Source organism: Rhineura floridana, chromosome 14 (genome assembly GCF_030035675.1).
Source record: "Rhineura floridana isolate rRhiFlo1 chromosome 14, rRhiFlo1.hap2, whole genome shotgun sequence".
NCBI lineage: Eukaryota > Metazoa > Chordata > Lepidosauria > Squamata > Rhineuridae > Rhineura > Rhineura floridana.
The window spans coordinates 4,642,167-4,664,297 of record NC_084493.1 but is presented as its reverse complement, the minus strand read 5'-3'; the positions used below and the strand labels follow the sequence as shown (position 1 = coordinate 4,664,297).

General features: G+C 46.0%; 1 protein-coding gene across 5 annotated transcripts in view; it reads right to left on the bottom strand.

The window, feature by feature from the left end:
- The window catches only part of CHD2 (chromodomain helicase DNA binding protein 2), a 94,943-nt gene that overhangs the window by 10,142 nt on the left and 62,670 nt on the right, over positions 1–22,131 (bottom strand). For all 5 annotated transcript variants that reach the window (XM_061595932.1, XM_061595931.1, XM_061595933.1 and 2 more), the window contains 14 exons: positions 21,032–21,181; positions 18,708–18,856; positions 18,444–18,540; positions 17,027–17,119; positions 14,586–14,759; positions 12,883–13,058; positions 12,034–12,075; positions 7,224–7,363; positions 5,629–5,767; positions 3,999–4,149; positions 3,255–3,377; positions 2,422–2,550; positions 1,024–1,164; positions 365–499 (listed from right to left, as the gene is read on the bottom strand). In XM_061595932.1, coding sequence (XP_061451916.1) covers positions 365–499; positions 1,024–1,164; positions 2,422–2,550; positions 3,255–3,377; positions 3,999–4,149; positions 5,629–5,767; positions 7,224–7,363; positions 12,034–12,075; positions 12,883–13,058; positions 14,586–14,759; positions 17,027–17,119; positions 18,444–18,540; positions 18,708–18,856; positions 21,032–21,181 — 1,839 coding nt within the window. The remainder of the gene's footprint in view (positions 1–364; positions 500–1,023; positions 1,165–2,421; positions 2,551–3,254; positions 3,378–3,998; positions 4,150–5,628; positions 5,768–7,223; positions 7,364–12,033; positions 12,076–12,882; positions 13,059–14,585; positions 14,760–17,026; positions 17,120–18,443; positions 18,541–18,707; positions 18,857–21,031; positions 21,182–22,131) is intronic.

The window sequence follows — 22,131 nt, the reverse complement described above, 5'->3', positions numbered from 1 at the left end:
TAAGACCAGACCCTGTTTTACGGGTCTGAATGTCTGCTTTATTTGCTTTTATGTGTTCTTATATTGCTCTTTTACTGGTTTTGTGCTTTTGCCATCATGTTTTAATGACACACTCTTTGCTTGATTTTAGACTGTACGCCACTTAAGAGATTCTTGAAATACAAAGTGGTATACCGATGCTTTTAAATAAATAAAATACACATGTACACACCGCTAACTTGAACAGAAGACCTCTAAGTGGTTTAGGAAAGATTCTGAAGATGCAGAAGATCAACTAGTTTAACCATCAGGGCTGGAAAACCAAACAAGGTGCCCTTTAGCCACTGGCCTGCCTTCCCCTCCATCCCCATGAGGAAGTACTTACTACGCTGAAGGTTTCCTGGTCCAAATCGTCATCTTCATCTTCTCCAATGGGGATGGGCTCACTGCCAGCTGTGATGTGGACGGGGCCCTGTGACCTCTTCCCTTTGCTTCCAGATTTGCCCTCACAGCCTTTGGCCTGTGAAAAGTCACAATTAGGAGCAGCAAACCTAAAGCAAAGGCAGGCATGTGCTGCAATTTCACAGGAGAGAGAACACACACACAAGCACACAGGCAGAATGTTGTGTTGGGTGCGGAATCCAGGTTCCCGAGAGACCTGGCTTTTCTTTTTCCAGAAAGAGCAAGGGCAGTATTTGGCATGATGAACCCCGGTAAGATCGCCTGCTTAACATTTGGTGCCAAAACCTGGGAAACTGGGAGATGGAAAGCTGGCCAAGCTGAGAATCTGTGATAAGGACTTAGTCGGGGAGTGTTTTTTGCAGCTAAGAATTATTGAGAATATGGTTTCCCCTTTTTTCCTCCCAGTTAACAGGCAAACCCCCCCCCCAGCACTGTGTAATACTTCATTTTTTTTGCCAACACAGTTGGTGGACCCAGCAAAATTTGCTTGGGAGGCTAGATCCAGTCCCGCAGCTGGCTGTATATAAATGGCAATGGCTGGCAGAGGATGCAAACTAATTCTCTATCTACCGCATCCGGTACCTTCTCTTTTTTCTCCTTTGCTTTCTTCCTCTCTTTCTCCCCTTCCTTCTCTTTTCTGCTTGCCGTCTGCTTTTCCTTGTTCTCTTTGTTTTCTTTTTTCTTCTGCTTTTTCTTCAACGGACTCTTATCCAATCCGTCCTCCTAGAAATAAGGGGGGAAGAACCCCAGGCTTGGTGGGTTGATTTCGGGCCCCTGAGCCTCTCCTGCAGGCCCTCCTGACTCTACCCAGTCCCCTCCTCAGGCCACACTCCCTGTTCTTCACTGGCCCTGTCCTGCACCCTTCTTGAGTGGCTGGAACACATCCTTGGACTGTGATAACACTTCTGGCTGGGGATAATGCGAGTTGCAGTCCAAAAGTGGCAGTGGCACCACTGGGGGCTGCCCAGTTTGCACTGACTCACGACAGGACCTTTTCAGTGGTGGCTCCGTTTGGTGGAATGTCCTTCCTGGTGAGGTTCATCTATCTCCCTCATTATCATATTTTAGAAGGAAGTTTGTTTGTTTATTATATTCGTCCCTTCCTCCCAGTAGGAGCCCAACATTCCAGTTTAGCCAGCCATTTGATGGCTGAAACGATACTGTTCTTGACAACCCTGAACTTGCTGTCTGAGATAATTTTTTTAACTGTTTTTAGATGGCTTTCAAAATGTTCTATTACTAATAACAAGTTTGCCACCCTGGGCTCCTTTGGAAGGAAGGGCATAGAATCATAGAATCATAAAATGGTAGAGATAGAAGAGGCCTATAGGGCCATCGAGTCCAACCCTCTGCTCAATGCAGGAATCCAAATTAAAGCATACAAGATAGGCATTGAATGAATGAATGAATGAATGAATGAATGAATGCATTTTAAGCATTAGATTTTCTGAGCTTTAAAGACAAAAGAAACCTCACACCGAAAATGAACAAAGAAAACGGCCATGCTGGCTCAGGCTGATGGCAGTTGTCGTCCAAAACATCTGGAGGACCCAAGCTTGGGGAGAGCTGATGTAGGCCACATCTTCACTATGCATTTAAAGCATTTTCATGCCACTTTAAACAGCCATAGCTTCCCGCAAAGGATCCTGGGAACTGTAGTTTGTTAAAAGTGCTGAGAGTTGTTAGGAGACCCCTCTTCCCTCACAGAGCTACAATTTAGTGATTTAATAATCCCCCTTCCAAGGAAATCTGGAAATTGTAGCTCTGCGTGGGGAACAGGGGTCTCCTAACAGCACCCTTAACAAACTACAGATCCCAGGATTCTTGGAGGGAAGCCGTGACTGTCTAACGCTGCATAATGCTGCTTGAAATGTATAGTGGAGATGGCACCATAATCTTAGCAACTGGCTCCTGATGGGATCTTTACTGAACTGCCGCACAGGTGCTTGGAATCACAGCAGGCCTCAAAGGTGGGCTTACCTTGACCTCTCCTTCTTCCGACTGGTTGTCCGAATGCCGAGGAGAAGACAGCTCGTTCCCATGCTCGTCCCTGCCTTTGGGAGACTTGTTTTCTTTCTTTACCCGGGGCTTCCTCTTCTTCACCTTGGCCTAAGGCAGGAGGAGAAGCCAGTTAACAGTAGAAAAACTGCAACCTTCCACGAAGCCAGTGTGGTGTAATGGTTAGAGTGATGGCCTGGGAGACCCGGGTTCAAATCCCCACTCAGCCATGAAGCTTGCTGGGTGACCTTGAGCCAGTCACAGTCTCTCAGCCCAACCTACTTCACAGGGTCATTGTGAGGATGAAACAGAGAGAGAGGAGGACCATGCAGGCCACCTTGAGCTCCTTGGAGGAAGTCTGGGATATGTACGTGTAATAAATAAATGAAGGAAAGCCTCCCTTCCCATTTCATACGCCGAGATGTAGAGCCCTCCATATGCAGCGTGTGAGCAGTGGACCCTTCCTTCACCAACATGGTGCCCTCCAGATGTTCTGCACTGTCTACAGCTCCCATCAGCTCCAGCCAGCATGGCTGTATGATGTCTGGGGCTAATGGGGGCCTGACCATGCTGGCTGCGGCTGATGGGAGTTGTAGTCCAAAACATCCAGAAGGCTCAAAATCCTACTCAGCCCTTGCTGTGGCTTTGGAGATTTGGCAAAGTTCTCCCCGCGTGTTTGCAAGCTTCCGTTTGACACCACAGGGACTAGAAAGTTGAATTATGCACTGCGATCCCAAGCTGACATCCAGCACACACAAGGCCCAATCCAACACCTCTGCCTTTTCTGCTGTGGCCCGGTTCTTGGCTGGACTGACCTCTTCTGGCTCTTTCACACCGTCCTTTTTCTCCATGTCTTTCTTAAGAAGTTTCAGCAAGTAGTCAACCCGGGCTTGAAGCTGCTTCCCTTGGGGCTTCTTGTCTGCCTCGACAGGAAGGATCTTTGAGGGGGAAGAAAAGAAAAATTAAAAGCACACAGACGTCAGTGCAAGCAAAGGTCCAGCAGTGGATCCAGGTTGTGGTCAACGCATCGTTGCGGGAGGGAGTGGTCCCAGCCGCCCTGAAAGAGGCGGTGATCTGGCCGCTCCTGAAAAAGCCCACCCTAGACCCATTGGTTTGCAACTTGTTTTTGAAGGAAGCTAAACGCTTGCCGCACACCCACACACCCTGGCTGCGTTCACACAATGGTAAGCTACAGTGTGTTCGAACTGCGGTTTGTTCAACAAACCATGAATAGTCATTCATGAATGCCTTATTTCTTGAAAGCTTGGTTTGTTTCCCAGCTGGCGAGCTTCTAAGGGAGACACGGTTAAGTACGGCTGTGGATTCAGACGTAACACCAAACCATTGTCAAAGCAAGCCAACAGCAAATCAAGGCTTCCCATTGTGGTTTTTGCTGGGGGAAAACAATCCATGGTTAGTCTGCAGACTGGCAGAAAACAAACCATGGTTATTCTGTTGGCTGAGTTCGCACTTTCAGACTAACTACTCTTTGGCTAAGCAAACTATGGCTTAGTGCCATTATCTGCAAACGAGGCCTCTGCGTGTCAAGTTTCTTGTACCTTGTTAGTTAATTTCAGCTCCGGGTCTGATTTAATGAGCTCCCAGTTCCCATAGCCATGCTCGTATATTCCTAGGAGCAAGCGAGAGTCATCCTCCACACCCCAATCCACATCAAAATGGGCCGCTTTGACACGGCAAGCCAGGCAGAACCTGCAATTTGATCAGAGAGCAGAAAAACAGAAAGGAGAATCCCCTTTCTACATTAGAGTTCTTCTTCTACATCCATAAACATCAACAGTGGAAGGTGGAAGTGGGGAGAAGGAAGAAAGGCACAGGTGTGTGTCTGTCTCACCTAAACTTTCCACAACTTTAGGCTTGCTCACACTTTACGCTGAATGTAGGCACAAGCTGTCTCTACACACGTAAAAACACTCCTGTGAAAGGGTGTATAATTATTGATTTGCATCTCTCAGCTACATAGCTTACACAGGTATACAGACTCTATACTTTTTGAACATTACATGTGAATAACATGTACATGTCTACAGCTCAACTGTTTGTGTACAGTTACACAGATTGTATGCTCACTGAATGTAACGTGTGAGTATCCCTTTTGAGAGGCAGGGCTTCATTCTAACTCAACTGTGGCCCACCTCTTTAATATAAGGTTGTATTCATGCTAGTCCTGCTCAGAGAAGAAGCACTGAAGCTAATGAATATGATCAACTAGGTCCATTAATTTCAATCGGTCTGCTCGAGTAAATCTGAATTGGATACAACCCATAAAACGCAGTTCTGCAATTCATAAACTTGACTGTAGAGATGGCCCAGATCACATCTCTGGGAAGGCCTGTCTGAATAAAAATGTCTTCAACAGGCATCAGAACCCCAAACAGGGCTGATATTTGTCCAAGAGAAACTGGAAGGGGGTTCTGTGCCACAGGTGTTGCCACACTGAAGCCCCTGAGAGGTGTGGGGTGCCATTAAATCAGCCTTCCCCAATTACTATAATGACAGACCTGGGGGTGGAGGAAGTAATATTTATTTATTATATTTATTTGTCACTTACTACAAAACGTTTGTGTCAAAACAACTTACAATTTTTTAAAAAGGCATACAACAGAAAATTTAAAATACATAAGAAGATAAAAGAACATTATTAACTAAAAGTGCTCATCCTACAATAGCATTAAAAAAAGACACCCCTTACCCCACCCAACTGAAAGATGAACACCAAGAGCAAAATGGCTGGGTGAATAGAAATATCTTCACCTGGCGACTAGAGAGTGACAGTGATAGCGCTGGGCGCAACTCTCTAGGGAGAGCATTCCACAGTCACGGGGCCGCCACTGAGAAGGCCAGCCCTCATGCTGCCACCCTCTGCACTTCCCTTGGAGAGGGTACTTGAAGAAGACTTAACATTTGTATAACACTTTCATATGTCCAAAGTGCTTCGTGCGCACTCTCTAGCTGCAATCAGCTCTGTAAGGCAAGTCAGTAGTACTGCCTCCCATTTTGCAGATGGAGGGACTGAGGCCGAGAGGCCAGCTAGTGAGTTCATAGCAAAGGCAAGATTCAAACTGGGGGCTTCCGGATATATAGCTCCATCTCTCAGCCACTACTGTATGCCAATTCTCACTTTTACTTTGCACTCTTCTTACTCACATGCGCAGGAATCTCCAGACTCACCTTGCCCTCTCTTCCGGGTCAGCCGGGATAGTCTGGTATAGCATTGCAAACTCTTCTTCATGCTGAATAATGGCTTTTACGTTCACCTGGACACCAGAAATCTTAATGGTGGGACCTCTCCTCTTTCCTGGTCCTTTGCCTGAAAAGAAGCCACTGATTGATGAGCAATTGGGTCAGAATTTGAGTCGCTTCTCTGAAAACATTCACAGGGACCCATTAAAGCTCTTTGGGGTGGGAGCAGCTAGTGGCTCCATGTCAGTGGGGCAGTGGAATCTGCTCTGGGTTTTAGCTGAAGCACCTTGGACAGCTCCTTGAAAGTTTGGACTAAACCTTGCAGGCCTGGGGAAACCTCAGAAGCCAGCTAGGACAGCATGCGTGGGTGGATAAGGAGTGACAGGCTTTGCAGAACCCATGGTCAGGAGCTATTTTTTCTCCCACGCCCCCCCTCCCCTCCAAATATGCACCTTTTGGAATTTGCTCTGTCCTACCATCTGCTGCCCGGTGCTGCCTGCCTATGGCCACATCTGCACCATATATTTAAAGCACTCTTGTACCACTTTAAACAGCCCTGGCTTCCCCCAAACCATCCTGAGAGCTGTAGTTTGTGAAGGGCGCTGAGAGTTGTTAGGAGACCCCTATTCCTCTAATTTGTGCTTTAAATTGTTTTTAAAATATGTGTTTTAAATAGTACATTTGTTTTAATGTTTTTGATTGCTGTAAACCGCCCAGAGAGCTTCGGCTATGGGGCAGTATACAAGTGCAATAAATAAATAAATAAATAAATAAATAAATAAATAAATAAATAAATAAATAAATAAATAAATAAATAAATAAATAAATAAATAAATAAATAAATAAATAGAGCTACAATTCCCAGAGTGGCTTAACAGTTAATTCCTCTCTGGAAATTATAGCTCTGTCAGGGGAATAGGGGTCTCCTAACAACTCTCAGCACCATTTACAAACTACACCTCCCAGGATTCTTTGGATGAAGCCACGACTGTTAAAAGAAAGTGGTATAAGAGTATGGTGCGGATGTGGCCCAAGACTTAATGGAAACAGAATAAATTATGTATTTATTATTACATTTCTACCCCGCCTTTCTTTCCATGATAGAAACCCAAGGCGGCTTTACATATGGTTCCCAGGCGGTCTCCCACCCAGGCACTGACCAGCCCTGACCCTGCTTCGCTTCAGCAGGGAGCTGGCCTCATGTGCCTTCAAACCACAGCCTGAGAAATTATGCTAAATGTTAACCTGCATGGTTCACACGGAATGCAGAATCCTCTTAGAATAAGTCCACACTCACCCGGCACACAGTTCTATTGATTTTCATTTTTTTTAAGTGCAGGGTTCACAACCTATATGCCAAGGGTTGCCAACAGGGTGCCTTCCAAATGTTGTTGGACGATAATTCCCATCCGTCCAGCCAGCATGTCCAAGCGATGGTGGGAGTAGTTGGCCAATAACATCCAGAGGGCACCACGTGGTCCACACCAGCTCTAAGCTCTGCCATTTTCGCACCCTGGAAAAATGAATTCTGCCCCAGTCTTCTGCTCCAAGACTGTGCTCAGCCAAGCAGCCCCTCGGCTTACTTTCTGCAGGGTGCTCCTTCAGGTGCTCTTCATGCTCTTGCATTGCCGAAACACAACTGTTGTGCAGAAGGTCCCCCAGGCGCTTCAGGTCAGCCACCGATTTGTCTACCAGCTCTGCATCCCGGGCAATGCACTCCAGGCTGGAGCAGGAGGAAGAAGAGGGAAATGAAATAAACACATGTGCAATGCCCTTCATCCAAAAAAAAAGGGGGGGGCAGTACTGCAGAACCAGCCTCGTTACAGGTGCTACATAATACTCATTCTGAACTTGTCAGAAATTGTTCTTTTAGTGTGGCAGGACCTACACTTTGGAACTGTGTGCCTGAGTGATATCAGACAGGTTCCTTGGCTGTATTCTTTTCAGAGCCTGCTTAAAACATTTCTTTTTAGGCAAGTCTATCCAGACACAGAGAAACTGATGTGTTTTAATCCCTTTTTAGTTCACTGCTGATTTTAGTTGTCTTTCAAATCTCACGTGTTTTTAACTGTATTGATCGTATTAGTGTGCCCTGCAAATCGCTTAGAGGTTTTCTTACAATCAAGCAATATATATATATATATTGTTTACTATTATTTTATTTAGACCATTTATATACTGCTTATATTTAAATAAAACTCTAAGTGGTGTACAGCATAACTCAAAACATCTTAAAACAGCAGATACAAAAACCCTACAATTGACAAAATACAATCACCTGAACGAAAACAACCTCTTTGGTATCAACATATAGTATAAATGTTGCATATAACATGAAGAACAAGAAATAGAAGAAAAAAATCATAACAAACATAATTGACTAAACAAAATATTCCCTAGGCTTCAAGAAAAAATAAAAATCAAGTTAAAAAAAACTTTTTTTTGTTAAATAAAATGAATTTTAAAGATGCTGCATTTAGCCTATCTTAGTGCAACTTTTTCTTTTTTCGTTATCCGGGGGGGGGGAGCAGCAAGACAGCTAGAGAGACAGAGGTAGAGACCCAGCATGGAGCAATGGTTTGACGGACTACGACTGGGGAGATCCCACTTAGCCATGAAGCTCCCTGAGAAAGCAACTGGGAACACTCCCATTCTCTTAGTTATGAAAAGGCTCAGTGGCAGAGCAGATGTTTTGCATGCAGAAGGTCCCAGGTTCAAGACCGTCTTACCCCTTATATACCCAGTCGGTCACTGAGCTCTGCAGGTGAGGGCCTCCTGCAGATACCATCTTATCAGGAGGTCAGTTTCACACAACATAGGAAATGGACCTTTAGTGTAGTGGCACCTACCCTGTGGAATTCCCTCCCCTTACATATTAGACAGGCACCATCTCTGCAATCTTTTTGGCACCTACTGAAGACCTTCCTCTTTCAAAAACCCTTTTAAGTGGAGACCTCATCCCAGTCTGCGTGTGTGTTGGAATTACTCTTTTAGGTGTTGTTAAAGCTTTTTTAAAAAAAGATGTTTTATTTCAATATATTTTAAACTCTGCTTTTAAGATGTTTTAGTGTTTTTACTGTTTTTGTTTGCCGCCCTGCTGGGAGGAATGGTGGGATATAAATTTGATAAATAATAAGCTTTGGCAGTGGAGGCTGATCCATTTAGAGCAACTGGGGCACTGCTCCACCAACCTCAGTCTGCCAGCCCCCACCCACCTACCTTGTTGCTCACACCCACTCCAGGGGGTGGCTCTAACTGCCTGCTTCCTCCTCCTTAATCTCAGTGTTGCCCTTGCAGAACTCGGCACAAATGAAGGCGGGGACAAAGCTAGAATGAGTCAGCTCTGGCTCCACCTATTGTTGGGCTCCCTGCTTGACGCCCAACTGGCCCCTGGGACCGCCGATTCTCAGCATCTCCAGGTACAGCCGGAAGAGACCCCGTATGAAATCCTGGCATGCTGCTGCCAGTCAAAGTCGGCAGTGCTGAGCTGGATGGACCAATGGTCTCACTCAGAGTAAGGCTGCCCTCCTATGTTTCTTCCTGATTTTATTTTATTCATTCATTCATTTAATGGATCTACATCTCACTTTTTTCTGGGCAAGGGGGAATGCTCTCATAAGGCGGCTTGAGAAATGCTGCGATTCAACAAGAAACAAGCCAGCCCATGTCATCTGGCCATCTAGGGCAGAGCGGGGGCTGCAGCTCAAGTCCTGTGGTTTCTTTCTGAAGAAAGTGCTTACCCTCTCCTGGAGGCCTGAGGAAATCTCAGAAGCCAAAGAGGGCTGTTGTGAGGTCAAGACAGGGAGAGCCACAACTCAGTGGTGGGGCATCTGCCTTGTGCAAGGGGGTAGTAGTCCAGAGTCTCGGTGGGGTCTTACACCCTTTGCTTGTTTGGGAGCAGGGTCCCTGCGTCTCCAGTATCCTGCAAGCCAATCAGCACGGAAGGGGAGTGTGTTAGCCACTGGCAAGAGTCTTCTAACATGCTTCTTTGTCCTTTCCTGCTGATTGGAGCCAATCAGAGTGAAAGGAGTTAAGTCAGCTGCTGAGAAGAGTCTTCTCAGCAGCTAACACTCTCCTCTTTAATGCTTATTGGCTCCTAGGGACGTCTGTTGTTGTGGGAGAAGGCATTAACAAGGATCTCATTCTCAACACTGCAGCCAAAAAAAGGTGGGGTGCGTGTGGCTGTGAGGAAGAGGAAGGGACCCTGCACTTCTGGGTTTGCTTCTGCATTACTGGCTTTGCACGCAGAAGGACCCCGGTTCAATCCCCAATGACATCTCCAGGGTAGGCCTGGGACAGACTCCTGCCTGAAACCCCACTCTGTGTAAACTCTTCTGAACTAGAGGGGCCAATGGTCTGATTCACTCTCAGCTTCCTATGTTAATAGGATCCAAGTGCCTCAAGGAGCGCCTCCCCAATATCAACCATCTTGGGCCCTACAATTGGCGAGGGAGGCCCTGCTGGTGGGGTCCGGTTGGCGCTGACCTGTGATAAAGCCTTCTTGGTGGTCATTGTTCCCTATTTATTTATGATTGATTGACTGTCCCGGCAGGAGCCCAGGGCAGCAATGTGTGGAATGCGCTCCCTGGTGGAATGCATCTGTCTCCCTCATTATGAACATTCCCCCAGACATTTGCTGGCTGAAAGATGCTCTTCCTGGCAATCTTAAAATCATCAGCCGCAAGGGTCTGTGGTTCTCTTTAAAACTTGTGCATGTTCTTAATGTTTTAAAATGTTTTGAGAGGTTCTCAATTTTTTAAAAAAGAAAATGTTTATTCTATTTTTAATTATATCATTTTATTAATTTGTTGTTTGCTGCCCTGAGCTCCTGCCAGGAGGAAGAGTGGGATGAAAATGTAGCAAGTAAATAAAATATATTTGGTCTTGATCTCCTTACAAGGAGACACGCTAGAAACACAAGAGAGGTTTTAGTTTTTGAAGACTAATTTAAACTAATTTAAAAAACTGTAGTTGTACCTTTCTTTTGCCACTTGGGGGCACACATCAATAAACTTTAGCAACAGGGCTGGGATGGGATCATGCACAGATTCCTGACCTCTAGATGGAAATTCTCTCTGGATGATACACACAAGGAGAAAGCCTCACTCCTCAAGGGAAGGGTCGTGGCTCAGTAGTAGAGCATCTGCCCTGCATGCAGAAGGTCCCAGGTTCAAATCAGGCATCTCCAATGCGGCTGGGAGAAATGCTGCCTGAAATCCGGGACAGCCGCTTCTGCCAGTCAGTGCAGACAATACTAAACTAGATGGACCAATGGTCTGGCACAGTATTAGGCAGCTTCAAGGTGAAATCCACTCCAGGTATTCCCAGCACTACTGACTGAGCAAAGGAAGATGGAAACGCAGAGTCAGCGGAACTCGAGAGAATCCCTGTGCTGGTTCATCCCACCCTGCATCCAGCGTTCTGGTCGCACGCTCCCTTGGACAGAGCCATAATAACCTCACAACAGCCTTGTGAGGAAGCCCAAGGTGAGACAGAGGGGTAGTGACCTAACAGCTTCATAGCTGAGAGGGGATTTAAACGGCAGTCTCCCTGCTCCAAGGCCAAGAGTTGATCTATACCATGCTGAACCAAAGTCCTCTGCAGAAGAGCTGAGACTTTTTTCCAAAGCTTGTCCTTTCGTTGAGGGAGGGGGCTCCTGGATATTCTTTTTTATTTTAAAAACACTCTAGAACAGCACCTATAGCTCTCCAGATGCTGTTGGACTACTGGTTCTATCAGCCCTGGACAGCATGGCCAGTAGCCAGGGTTAATGGGAGTTGAAGCCCAACAACATCTGGAAGGCCACAGGTTCCCTAACCCTCCACCAAAGACAGAGGAAAAAAACACCAAGCAAAGACCTGCTCCCTTCTTCTTTCATCCTCATAAATGTCAAGACTAAACTCAAACTGCTGCTAGTGCTAACAGTGGGAGCAGTTCAGCAGCAGAGCACACGCGTTATTTATTTATACCTGTTTATAATCTGCGCTTTCATAAGACTATATCAAGGCAGAACACAGCATACAAAAAATAAAATCAGCAAAAAAGCAACCCAAAAGGCATCACTGAAAACATCAATAAAACTTCAAGAGAAGATTCAAATTGCAAAGGCTTGTCTAAGTAATGTACTTGAGAGAAGAGGTCGATGGTTCCTGGTGAGCCTCTACTTGTAGGGAGTGAATTCCACAGGGCAGGGCCTGCCACACTAAAGGGTCGGTCCCTGATGAAGGCCATCCGAACCTCAGGGGCCGTGTGGGGAACCACCAAAAATGCCCCTTCAGAGGATCTCGTTGATTGAGATGGAGCGTAATGAATCAGACAGTTCAGAGGCTTTGAACATAGAGAAGTCCCAAGTTTAACCCCCAACCATCTCCAACCAAATCTATTGGCACTTACCGTTCCAGGGGAACTCCAAACTTTTTATAGGCCTTGATAAACCTGTGGGAGTCAAAGAAAAAAGCAGCAACTGCCATCAGAGACTTCCGCCAAGCACATCTCTATTTGAACAAATTGTCCTGTGGGCCTCAAAAAGCCCACATGTGCTCAAAAAGCCATGCTCACAAACAGGGTTGGGGAACCTGCACCCCCCCAGATGTTGTGGGGACTCCCATCAGCCCCTGCCAGAATGGGTTGATGGGAGTTGTAGTCCAGCATCTGGAGGGTCACAGGTTCCTCACCCAGCTCTAGTTAGTGAGAAGAAATCTGGATGAAACCATAGATGCATATCCTGAGTTGTTCTCACAGACATACACATTCATACAGGCCACAGTTCCTTGAGTTCCAATGAAGTGGGGACCCTGTTTTTCATTTAAAAGCAGAAGTGAATCCTTCCAATTTCCTCCTTTGCGACTGCAAAGAGGAGGAGAGGGGGAGCCCGGAGCTCATGCAAGCTCATACTCGTTACAGCTGAGCCAGGCATTTGCTTTCACCCATATGCAACTTTTAGAAAGGCTTCACCATGTGCTTAATCAAATCAGAATTTCTTGAATCGGGTTTTGCAGCCCTGCCATCGTGCTCGACTGCACAAGGAGGCCGCTGGGTGACTTTTATCAGTTGTTGCTTTGCCAACTGGTGTTACGATGAGCAAGTTGTAACCACCAGGGATACTGCACATGCAGACCGCAGTTTCCTTAAAATTCTAACAGTTCTCACAAAACCATACTGGGAGGGTGCTGGGAGGTGGTTTTTTTTTTCATTTAAATGAAGAGAGTGAGTTTAAGAACTATTGGACTCTGCAGTGCTGACCTCCTGATTTCCGTGTCGGTGAATCCTTCCACTGTGTCCTTCCGGACACTCCGGGGTCGCCCTCTGCGCTTGGGCCTCTTGTCGTCCTCCGAGTCCTCCGTCTCGCTCTCGGAGCCAGACGACCTCTGCAACTTTCTCTTCATCTCAACGTCCGAATCGCTGTCGTTGGCCTGAGCCTAGAGGAGCAGATTGGACAACAGGCAGAGGATCAGCAAGGCCGCTGTGCTTGCCTTTGCTTCGCCCCGCAACATTCGTCGCTTCAGGATGTCACAGTGAGTCGAGCGGATCAGGCCAACAGGCTTCTGAAATCCGGCTGCAGCTATACATAGGAACACAGGAGGCAGCTTTATACTGAGTCAGACTCATTGGCCCATCTCGCTCAGTACTGCCTACACCGGCTGGCAGCAACTCTCTAGGTTTTCAGACAGCGAGTCTCTCTCAGCCCTACACCTGGAGATGTGAGGAATTGAACCTGGGACCTTCTGCATTCAAAGCAGATGCTCTGCCTCTGAGCTACAATTGATTTGTATCCAAAAAAAATCTGTGATTTGTATTCAGTTTGCAAATCTGTACAATTCCTCTTGCTTTGTATACTTTATTCTGCATGCAGAAGATCCCAGTCAGTGCAGATGGTCTCTAGATATTTCAGTTCAATTCAATGTATTACACAATAGCCAACCAGGCTTTTTGTATAGATATTTTTTTAAAAAACATGTACATAAAAGACAGAATAAAAATAGAGATTAAAAACAGTAAGATAAATCAGGTATATAAACAAATCAAAATAATACAAGGATTAATAATTTAAATTAGTAGATTAAGTAAAATGGCTCCAGGAACATATATGATCACCAGAGAGAACAGCAACTGTCCTCCTCTCTAGGGCTAATTTAACATATTTAGCAACCTGATAAGTCACATAGGAATCTGTTCCTGCAAATGAAAACACAATTTAATTAAAAACGGTATTATCTCTGAAACCAGCAGTGAGGGGAACAAGGTATCAAATTCTTAAGTCTGAATATAAAGAACATTCTAACAGATAGTGTGGCGTAGTGGTTAAGGTGCTGGACCATGCCCTGGGAGACCAGGGTTCAAATCCCCACACAGCCATGAAGCTCACTGGGCGACCTTGGGCCAGTCACTGCCTCTCAGCCTCAGAGGAAGGCAATGGTAAACCCCTCTGAATACCACTTACCATGAAAACCCTATTCGTAGGGTTGCCATTAGTCGGGATCGACTTGAAGGCAGTCCATTATTTCCATTATTGTAACAGAAAGTGAATCATGTCCTCTCCCTTCCGACAGCCAGCAAAGCAATGCTTGTCCTGCACTGGCCATTATGTTGTCCCTTAACCTCTATCAACTGCAGGGTGTTAAGTCTGCATTTGGCGATAAGCCCTTTAAGGCCACGTGGTCTCTAGATAATACCTAGGTGGATCAATGGTCTGGTCAGTATGAGGCAACATCGTAAGGGAAGGATGGCAGCTCAGTGGCAAAGCTCGTCCTTTGCATGCCTAAGAGCATGTGCCGAATGCAGGCTTTCCCAAAGGTGTCTGTTTGGCCTCTGAGAGAAGAGAATCCTGGACCAGATGGGCCTGATCCATCATGGTGCTTCCTATGCTCTCAGGTGTCAGAGCGTTGGGCTTGGCAGTCACTGGTCTGGGCTCAAATCCAAGAGGACACACTCTGCCTTGGCCGTACCTTTTTAGCCGAGCTGCGGATCCTGGGAAGCATGTATATCTCCTCCAGCTCCTTCTGACGCTCCTCCTCCTCCACTTTCTTCCTCTGCTCCTCGGGGATGATATCGTCCCAGTCCTTCTGAGACTTCTCCTCCAGCTCAGCTTCCTCTTCCTCCATCGTCGTAAAGTTTGCCACCTGCGAGGAAAACACACCTGCTAAGTTTCATTCCTCGCCACCGTATTCGCAATGGCACTGAAAAATATTTCAAGCTGATTCCGCTGACTGTGTGTGTGTGTCCTTACAACTATTCTACACGAGGGGGGCATCTAAGAGAAAGGGAAACCGAGGCTACAAGTGCATGTGCTATCTCCAAGGCCACTGCGGCAGAGCAGGAATTCGAACCTAGGTCACAAGCACGGGTGTCTGGGACAGAGGGCAAAGTAAAACACTGAAAGGGAGGAGCAGGCTGGTTTCTCACCAGAAAAATGAGAAGAATAGTGCTTGTACATTTTCTCTCATATCTCAGGTTCTACAAATGTTAGAAACTTACTCTTTTTAAAAAAACGAAAAGGTAGGAATCTGGGGGTTATGCCCCATCTCTCACGGTTGCTCCTGGTCACAAGATTCAATACCCAACATTTCATCTATTCTATTTCGACTGGACATCAGGAAAAACTTCATAACTGTTAAGAGCCATAGGACAATGGAATCGATTACCTAGAGAGGTAGTGGGCTGTCCGACACTGGAGGCATTCAAGAGGCAGCTGGACAGCCATCTGTCAGGAATGCTTTGATTTGGATTCCTGCATTGAGCAGGGGGTTGGACTCGATGGCCTTTTAGGCCCCTTCCAACTCTACTATTCTATTATTATTATTATTATTATTATTATTATTACCCGCCCTTCAGCCAAAGGTCCCAGGGCAGGTTACACCAATTTTAAAAAACATAATCAAGAACAGTTAAAAACCACCTAAACAACATCACAGAAAACAGGGTGGGTTCTAAAAATATACATCTCAGGTGTCGAAGGCCAGGGTAAAGAAGTGCGTCTTCAGCATTCGCCGAAAGTTGTACAGTGAAGTTGCCAGAGGCACCTTGGTGGGAAAGGCGTTCCACAGCTGAGGGGCCACCACCGAGAATGCCCTCTCCCGGGCCATCCCCCCTGAACTTCCGAAGGTGGCGGAACTACCCAAAGGGCCCCTCTGCTGATCTCAACACCCGAGAGGGTCTGTAAGGAACGAGGCGGTCTTTCAGGAGCATCAGGAACATCCTCCAGACAGAACCAGCTCAAGACCCTCCTGACAAAAAGCAAAACAAGGCTGGGAAGGAATCTTCCTGTTCAGTCTAAATGAGGGTCAAACGGCTGTTTCTTTTCCCCAGCAGACTGTGCAGCATCCACTGATCTCAACACCCGAGAGGCAGTCTTCCAGATATTTGGGACCCAAGCCATGTAGAGCTTTAAATGCTAATGTGAGCAATTTGAACTGGGCCCAGAAATGAACTGGCAACCAAAGGGCCCTCTCTGATGATCTCAACACCCGAGAAGGTCAGTAGGGAAGGAGGCGGCCTTTCAGATATTTGGGCCGCAAGCCATTTAGGGCTTTAAACACTACGTGAGCACCTTGAACTGGGCCCGGAAACGAACTGGCAACCAATGCAGCTGTTTTGAAAAAGGGCTTATATGAGTTCTAAAGGAAACTCCAGCCAGTAATCCGGCCGCTGCATTTTGGAGCAGTTGAAGTTTCTGAGTCGTCCATGTAAAGTCTTGCATGTAGATGCAAAAACAAAGCAACATTTTTTTTGTGTTTGTGGGGAGATACAAACAGATCTAGGTGTTTATCAGAAGCTGAGCATGAGCCAGGAGTGCGATGCAGCTGGTGGGAAAGCCAATGCAAGCACAGCTTGCATTAAGAGAAGTACATGGTGTCCAGATCACAGGAAGGTCCCAGGTTCAATCTCTGGCTTATCCAAGTAGGGCTGGGAAAGATTTCTGCTGGAACATCACTGCTAGTCAGAGCAAGGATGGGGGGAATCTCAGGGGCCCCAGGACTCCCTATCTGGCCCCCAGGCCACGTCCCTCACAGGCCATGCTCTGCGTTTCCCTGGATCGTATCTTTGAGAGCGAGAGTGTGAGTGTGTGGCCATATCCGCACTATATATTTAAAGCAGTATCATACCACTTTAAAAAGTTACAGCTTCCCGCACAGAATCCTGGGAATTAGAGTTTATTAAGGGTGCTAAGAGTTGTTAGGAGACTCCTACTCCCCTCTAAGAGCTACAGTTCCCAGAGTGGTTTAACCATCAGGGAACTCTCAGAATTGTAGCCACTGGCAAAAAGGATCCCCCATTTCTGCGGGTACTTCTCCTAAGGTCTGAAACCTTCCCACCTTTACACGCTTGGTCCTTTTCCACCCCTGTACTGATTCTGAGGGTGTTCTCCGTTCCACCGACACGCCCCTACCTTAAACTGAGACAGCAGTTCATCCGTCGCGCTGCTGGACACTTCATTCTCTCGCGTTTCAGCCAGCCGCAAGATCTCCTCAATGTCCACTTCCTGGAAGGGTCGGAAACGGGGAGAAAAGGGAAGGGAGCGCCGCAATTAGAAGCGAGGGAGAATCTACCGTGGTTGAATGCTGAGAAAGAACTCAGCAAGTGCTCCAATGGGATGGCATTCGATGGGACAGAGTTCTTTAGCATTTCCCAAGCTCTTGACAGCAGAGGCACCCTCCCCCCCCCTTTGCTTTTTTTGGCTTCTTTTAAAATTACAGAGATGTACCATTTTCAACATCATACAAGATTAATTATTATTTCATTTAAATATTTATAAACCGCACTTTCATACCAAATATCGCAAGGCGGTACAGAAACAGAAAAAAACAATACAACAAGTTTTATTTTATTATTTACTTAAAACATACTGCGGAATCAATCCCATTTCTAAGCGGTGTACATAAAAACAAGTGACACAATAAAGTCATCATAAAACCAACCACTCCCTTAAAATGCCCGCAGGAACAAGAAAGTCTGAGTCCTGCGTCTGAAGTTCAACAAGGAGGGTAAGTAAGTGACTTTATTATAATGGTTGGAGACCAGCATATGAACAAGGAGGGTGACTGCCTAATCTCAGCTGGAAGAGACTTCCACAGGCCTGGCCCCACTATACTGAATGCACAGCTTCTAGCAGTTACAAGCCATGCATCTGAGCCGTGGGGAACCACCAACGGGGGCTCCCCCAAAGATCCCAGTGATCAGGCCAGGATATAAGGGATCAGTCATTCCTTAAGATATTTTAAAATGTTAAAACATATCAACAAATACGGGCCTTTTCAGTGGTGGCCCCCTGGCTGTGGAATGCTCTCCCCAGGGAAGCACACCTGGCACCATCTCTAGCCATCTTTAGGCACCAGGCAGATACCTTCATCATCATTCAGGCCTTTGGCCCTTGATGGGTGCTGTTCCAATTTTGTGTGTGTGTGTGGGTTTCGAAGGTTTTTTTTTTTTTTGCTATTTTGTATGTCTGTGTTTGGCTCTCACTGAATTGAAGAGTTTTAGATTTTATTGATTGTGTGTGTTTTCTTCTAGGATTCCTGTTTTAAATTTGTCTATTTTTTTAAAAATAAACTGTGGTATGTTGCCTAGAGACCACTTGGTATTAGGCAGCTAACAAATGAAAATAGCAACAGACAACAACAATAATGGTAACAGCAGCAGCTGGTTGGCAAAGAATCTCAGATTCGAAAGGCCTGTTTAAACAATGCACTCTGAGCAGCACTAACACTGGACACAACCTGCAGAGAGAGGGGGAAAGGAACAGCCCCAATCCACAACACATCTCATACAGGTGTGGGTCAGCCACGGGCCATTAGGGCTAAGCTCACCTGTGGCTCAGACTCTTCCCCTTCCACCTCCTTGAAGAGATCTTCGGCACCAAACTTCAAAATGGCTGTCAGCTCCTCTTTGTTGAAAGGGTTCGAGCTGCAGGAAACAAACAGGAAAGGGACATTGGCTCTGCTAGAGAGCAGCGTGTTGGGGAAGGCTGGTACACACAGCCAAGACAGACGTGCTGCTTTGGGCCTGTGGTACCCAGACAATCTGCTTCCTGCCCCCCACCCCTGCCCTTCATATCCTTCCTCAGCCCTTACTTGGATCTGCCAGAGTTGTTGTCCAGGACTGTTCGGCCAGTGGTGTCCATACGCTGGATCACAAGATGATCTAGCACCATCTTCTTTTTGGCTCTTTCGATAATCTCCTCTTCCACTGTCCCCTTTGTCACCAAGCGGTAGATATTCACCTGCATGGAGGAAGGGGACAGATAAAAGCTGCCTTTTCCAGAGATCACTGATTCCCCCTCCTGCCCACTGGCTTGAGGCCTCAAACCAAGAGGCCTTTCTTTCTCAGAACTGCTAGCCAATTATTATTTTTTAACTAGAGGTGCCATGGATTGAACCTGGGACCTTCTGCTTGCTAAGTGCCTGCTCTGTCGCTGAGCTCTGGCCCGCAAGCTGGTGGAGGTGTGACATACATGCCCAAGTAAACGGCTCAGAGGTTTTATTTACAATTTATGTGGCATACAAGTTCTGTTAATTCTCAGCTCTAGATGGCTGTGGATGCTTCTGAAGGAGAGGCTCAAATCAACCATACAATTCTCTTTCTACAGAGGTTGCAGCGAGACCCACAGACCTTAAAGTGCTTATGATGACACAGGAAGCCCTAAATTACATAGGCCTCATATATCTGAAAGGATATCTTCTCCCATTCTAGCGTGCCCATTTGCTAAGACAGGAAACATTCTTTGTAGTCCTCCTGTGGAGTGAGGTTGGCATCGTGGGGGCCTGGAGTAGGTCCTTCTCTGTGGTGGCCCCACAACTCTGGAACATAGAATCACACCCATTGGGTCTATCTAGCTCAGTACTATCTACTCTGACTTACAGCTTGGAAAAGTTACTTTTTTGAACTACAACTCCCATCAGCCCAATCCAGTGGCCATGCTGGCTGGGGCTGATGGGAGTTGTAGTTCAAAAAAGTAACTTTTCCAAGCTCTGCATTGACTCTCCAGGGTTTCAGACAGAAATCTCTCCCAGCCCTACCTGAAGATGCCAGTGAATGAACCTGGGATCTTCTACATGCAAGACTGATGCTGTTACTAAGCTACGGCCCTTCATCATGAAACAGCCTTTCTTCAGAGATGCATGATGCCTCTACAAGATTTTTATCTAGATGACAAAAGAAAGACACATAACCTCTTTGCCCAGCCATTTGGGGAGGGCCGAAGTGCCTTTTGATATTTTATTTTTGCTTCTGCTGTCTGTTTTAATTGCAATTGTTGTTAATTTTATCGTGCTAGTTGATTTTGTTTTAAAATTTTAAATTTTATTGCTAATTGCGATTTTAACATTATTGTATTTGTTTCCCTGGGACCATTGAGGAAATATCCCAAATAAATAAGGCAAGGAGGGATTTTTAACCATCCCTCTGAGATGCTGATTTGCAGCAGGTAAAAATCCAAAACCCCACTTCAACAAGGTGGTATCGTTCTGCCTCCAACTGCAGCCCAGGACAGCCTCGCTTGAAACACCAATGCCAGAGAGGTTACAAAACATCAGGCATGGTAGGAAAGCCCACTTGTTCATAATTTTTGGACTGAGGTATATCAGGAGATTACTAAGATTACTAAAACCACTATTCAAATGACCCCACAATTATCATTGCCAAAATTTCTGGATGATCAGGCAGAAAATAGTAAATCAAAGGAATTATTAATGTGGCTGTTGGTAGCTGCTTAAATTTCCACTGCCCCAAAATTAAAGACATTACATGATTTACAATGATCTTTGAGGTATAACAATGTCTGGAATACAGCACTATCTGTGAAAATAACATACAATTAAAAACTCTCAAAAAGATCTAAAAACCCAGAACATTTCTTCTGCAAATGGTCCACAAAGTTCTTTGCCTGTTACCAGTGTGTGAAATGTGGACCTCATCACTGTGATTTATAAAAACTGTTCTCTTCCACTGATCTCATTCAACTGTTAATACTACATGAACGGTTTTGTAATGGGACAGTGAAAACAAATATTCGTTGACATATATCCTCTAATTGTCTTTATGTTTTTCTTTTATAATTCAATAAAATCTTTAAAAAAAACAAAGGAGGCATCCAATTGACATATATTATTAAATCATTAAAAGAAAAGAAAAGCCAATGAGATTTCAAGATCAGAATGGGGGCAGGAACTATCCCTTCTCCCTTCCATCACCCCAACTGGTATCCTACCCTTGCCCTCTTCTTTTGTGGAACTAAGATGCAACTGACACAGAACAATGGTGCAACTGACATCACACTAGGACTGTTAGAAGGCAAAGCAACTGGCAAACGGTGTTTGTGAGTGCTAGGGGCTGCTGTCATCCAGTGGTGAATGCAGCCCTAGGGATGGGCCAGTGAGGCTCCACCTCTCCTCCTCACCTGTTTCTTCTGCCCTATCCGGTGAGCGCGAGCCTGGGCCTGCAAGTCATTCTGGGGGTTCCAGTCCGAGTCAAAGATAACCACCGTGTCAGCAGACGCCAAGTTAATTCCCAGTCCACCAGCTCGCGTGGACAGCAAGAAGCAGAAGTCCTGAGCACAAGACAAAAGGGTCACAACGTTGATGCATGCATGCCTTGAGGCAGGGTCGAATCTCAGAATAGCGCTCCCACCATCGAGGCAAAGGGCTTCTTATTTGGGACCATGGTTGCTAACCAGAGCCGTATAATGAGAGGTTGATGTGCTCTGGCTCAGAGGCATTTAGGACGGCTCGACAGGCACACGCGTGCACCCCAAAGGAGAAGTAAAAGTAAAATGTCAATAAAAACAACCTATTGAAACCAATTTCAGTTTCATCACTTGACTTCTAAATATGATGAGCCAGAGGCCTGCTTGGTGGAAGGTTGTCAGAGACACCGCTGGCCGGGCCTCCTTTGGCAAGGAGTCTCGTCTTATTAGGTCAGGCCTCGTACATAGCAGGAAGATACTCAGCAACTAAACATAAAGGAGAAAACTCCCTCACAACTACATAGCCAATCCGAGCATAAGTTACCTCAGCAAGGATGGATCATGCCATCCCAGCTGGTTGCTAGGCAACACCTCCACCTCCGTCCCCTCAGGTAGCTGGCCACCTGTAAACAGAATTGTCCCCTAGGCTACCATCTGAATGATCCCTGCTGTTGCACCCCCAATACTAATGACCTAACAAACCTAAAACTCCTGTTGACAAACCTCTTTATTCTTATGACCAACCTGTCTTGTTTTTGCCAGGTTCCCTCCCTTCCTTAACAATGTCAGCTCTGTTCAAAGGGGGTGGCCGAGCTGATACCGCAAGAGATTCACAGTGTGCCAAAAATGTTATCTCTATCTTCTTTTTTCACCATTCTCCGCAAATTAAATTTCTCATGGGTGTGGTGTAGGATATTTGACTTGCTTACCTTACTTTTCAGGTGGCCGTCTGTGAATGTTCTTTCACTCTACAAATCATCTGAGCAGTGGTCTTCACTCTGCAGTCTTCCTGGCTTCCCGCGTTTCAATTAAAG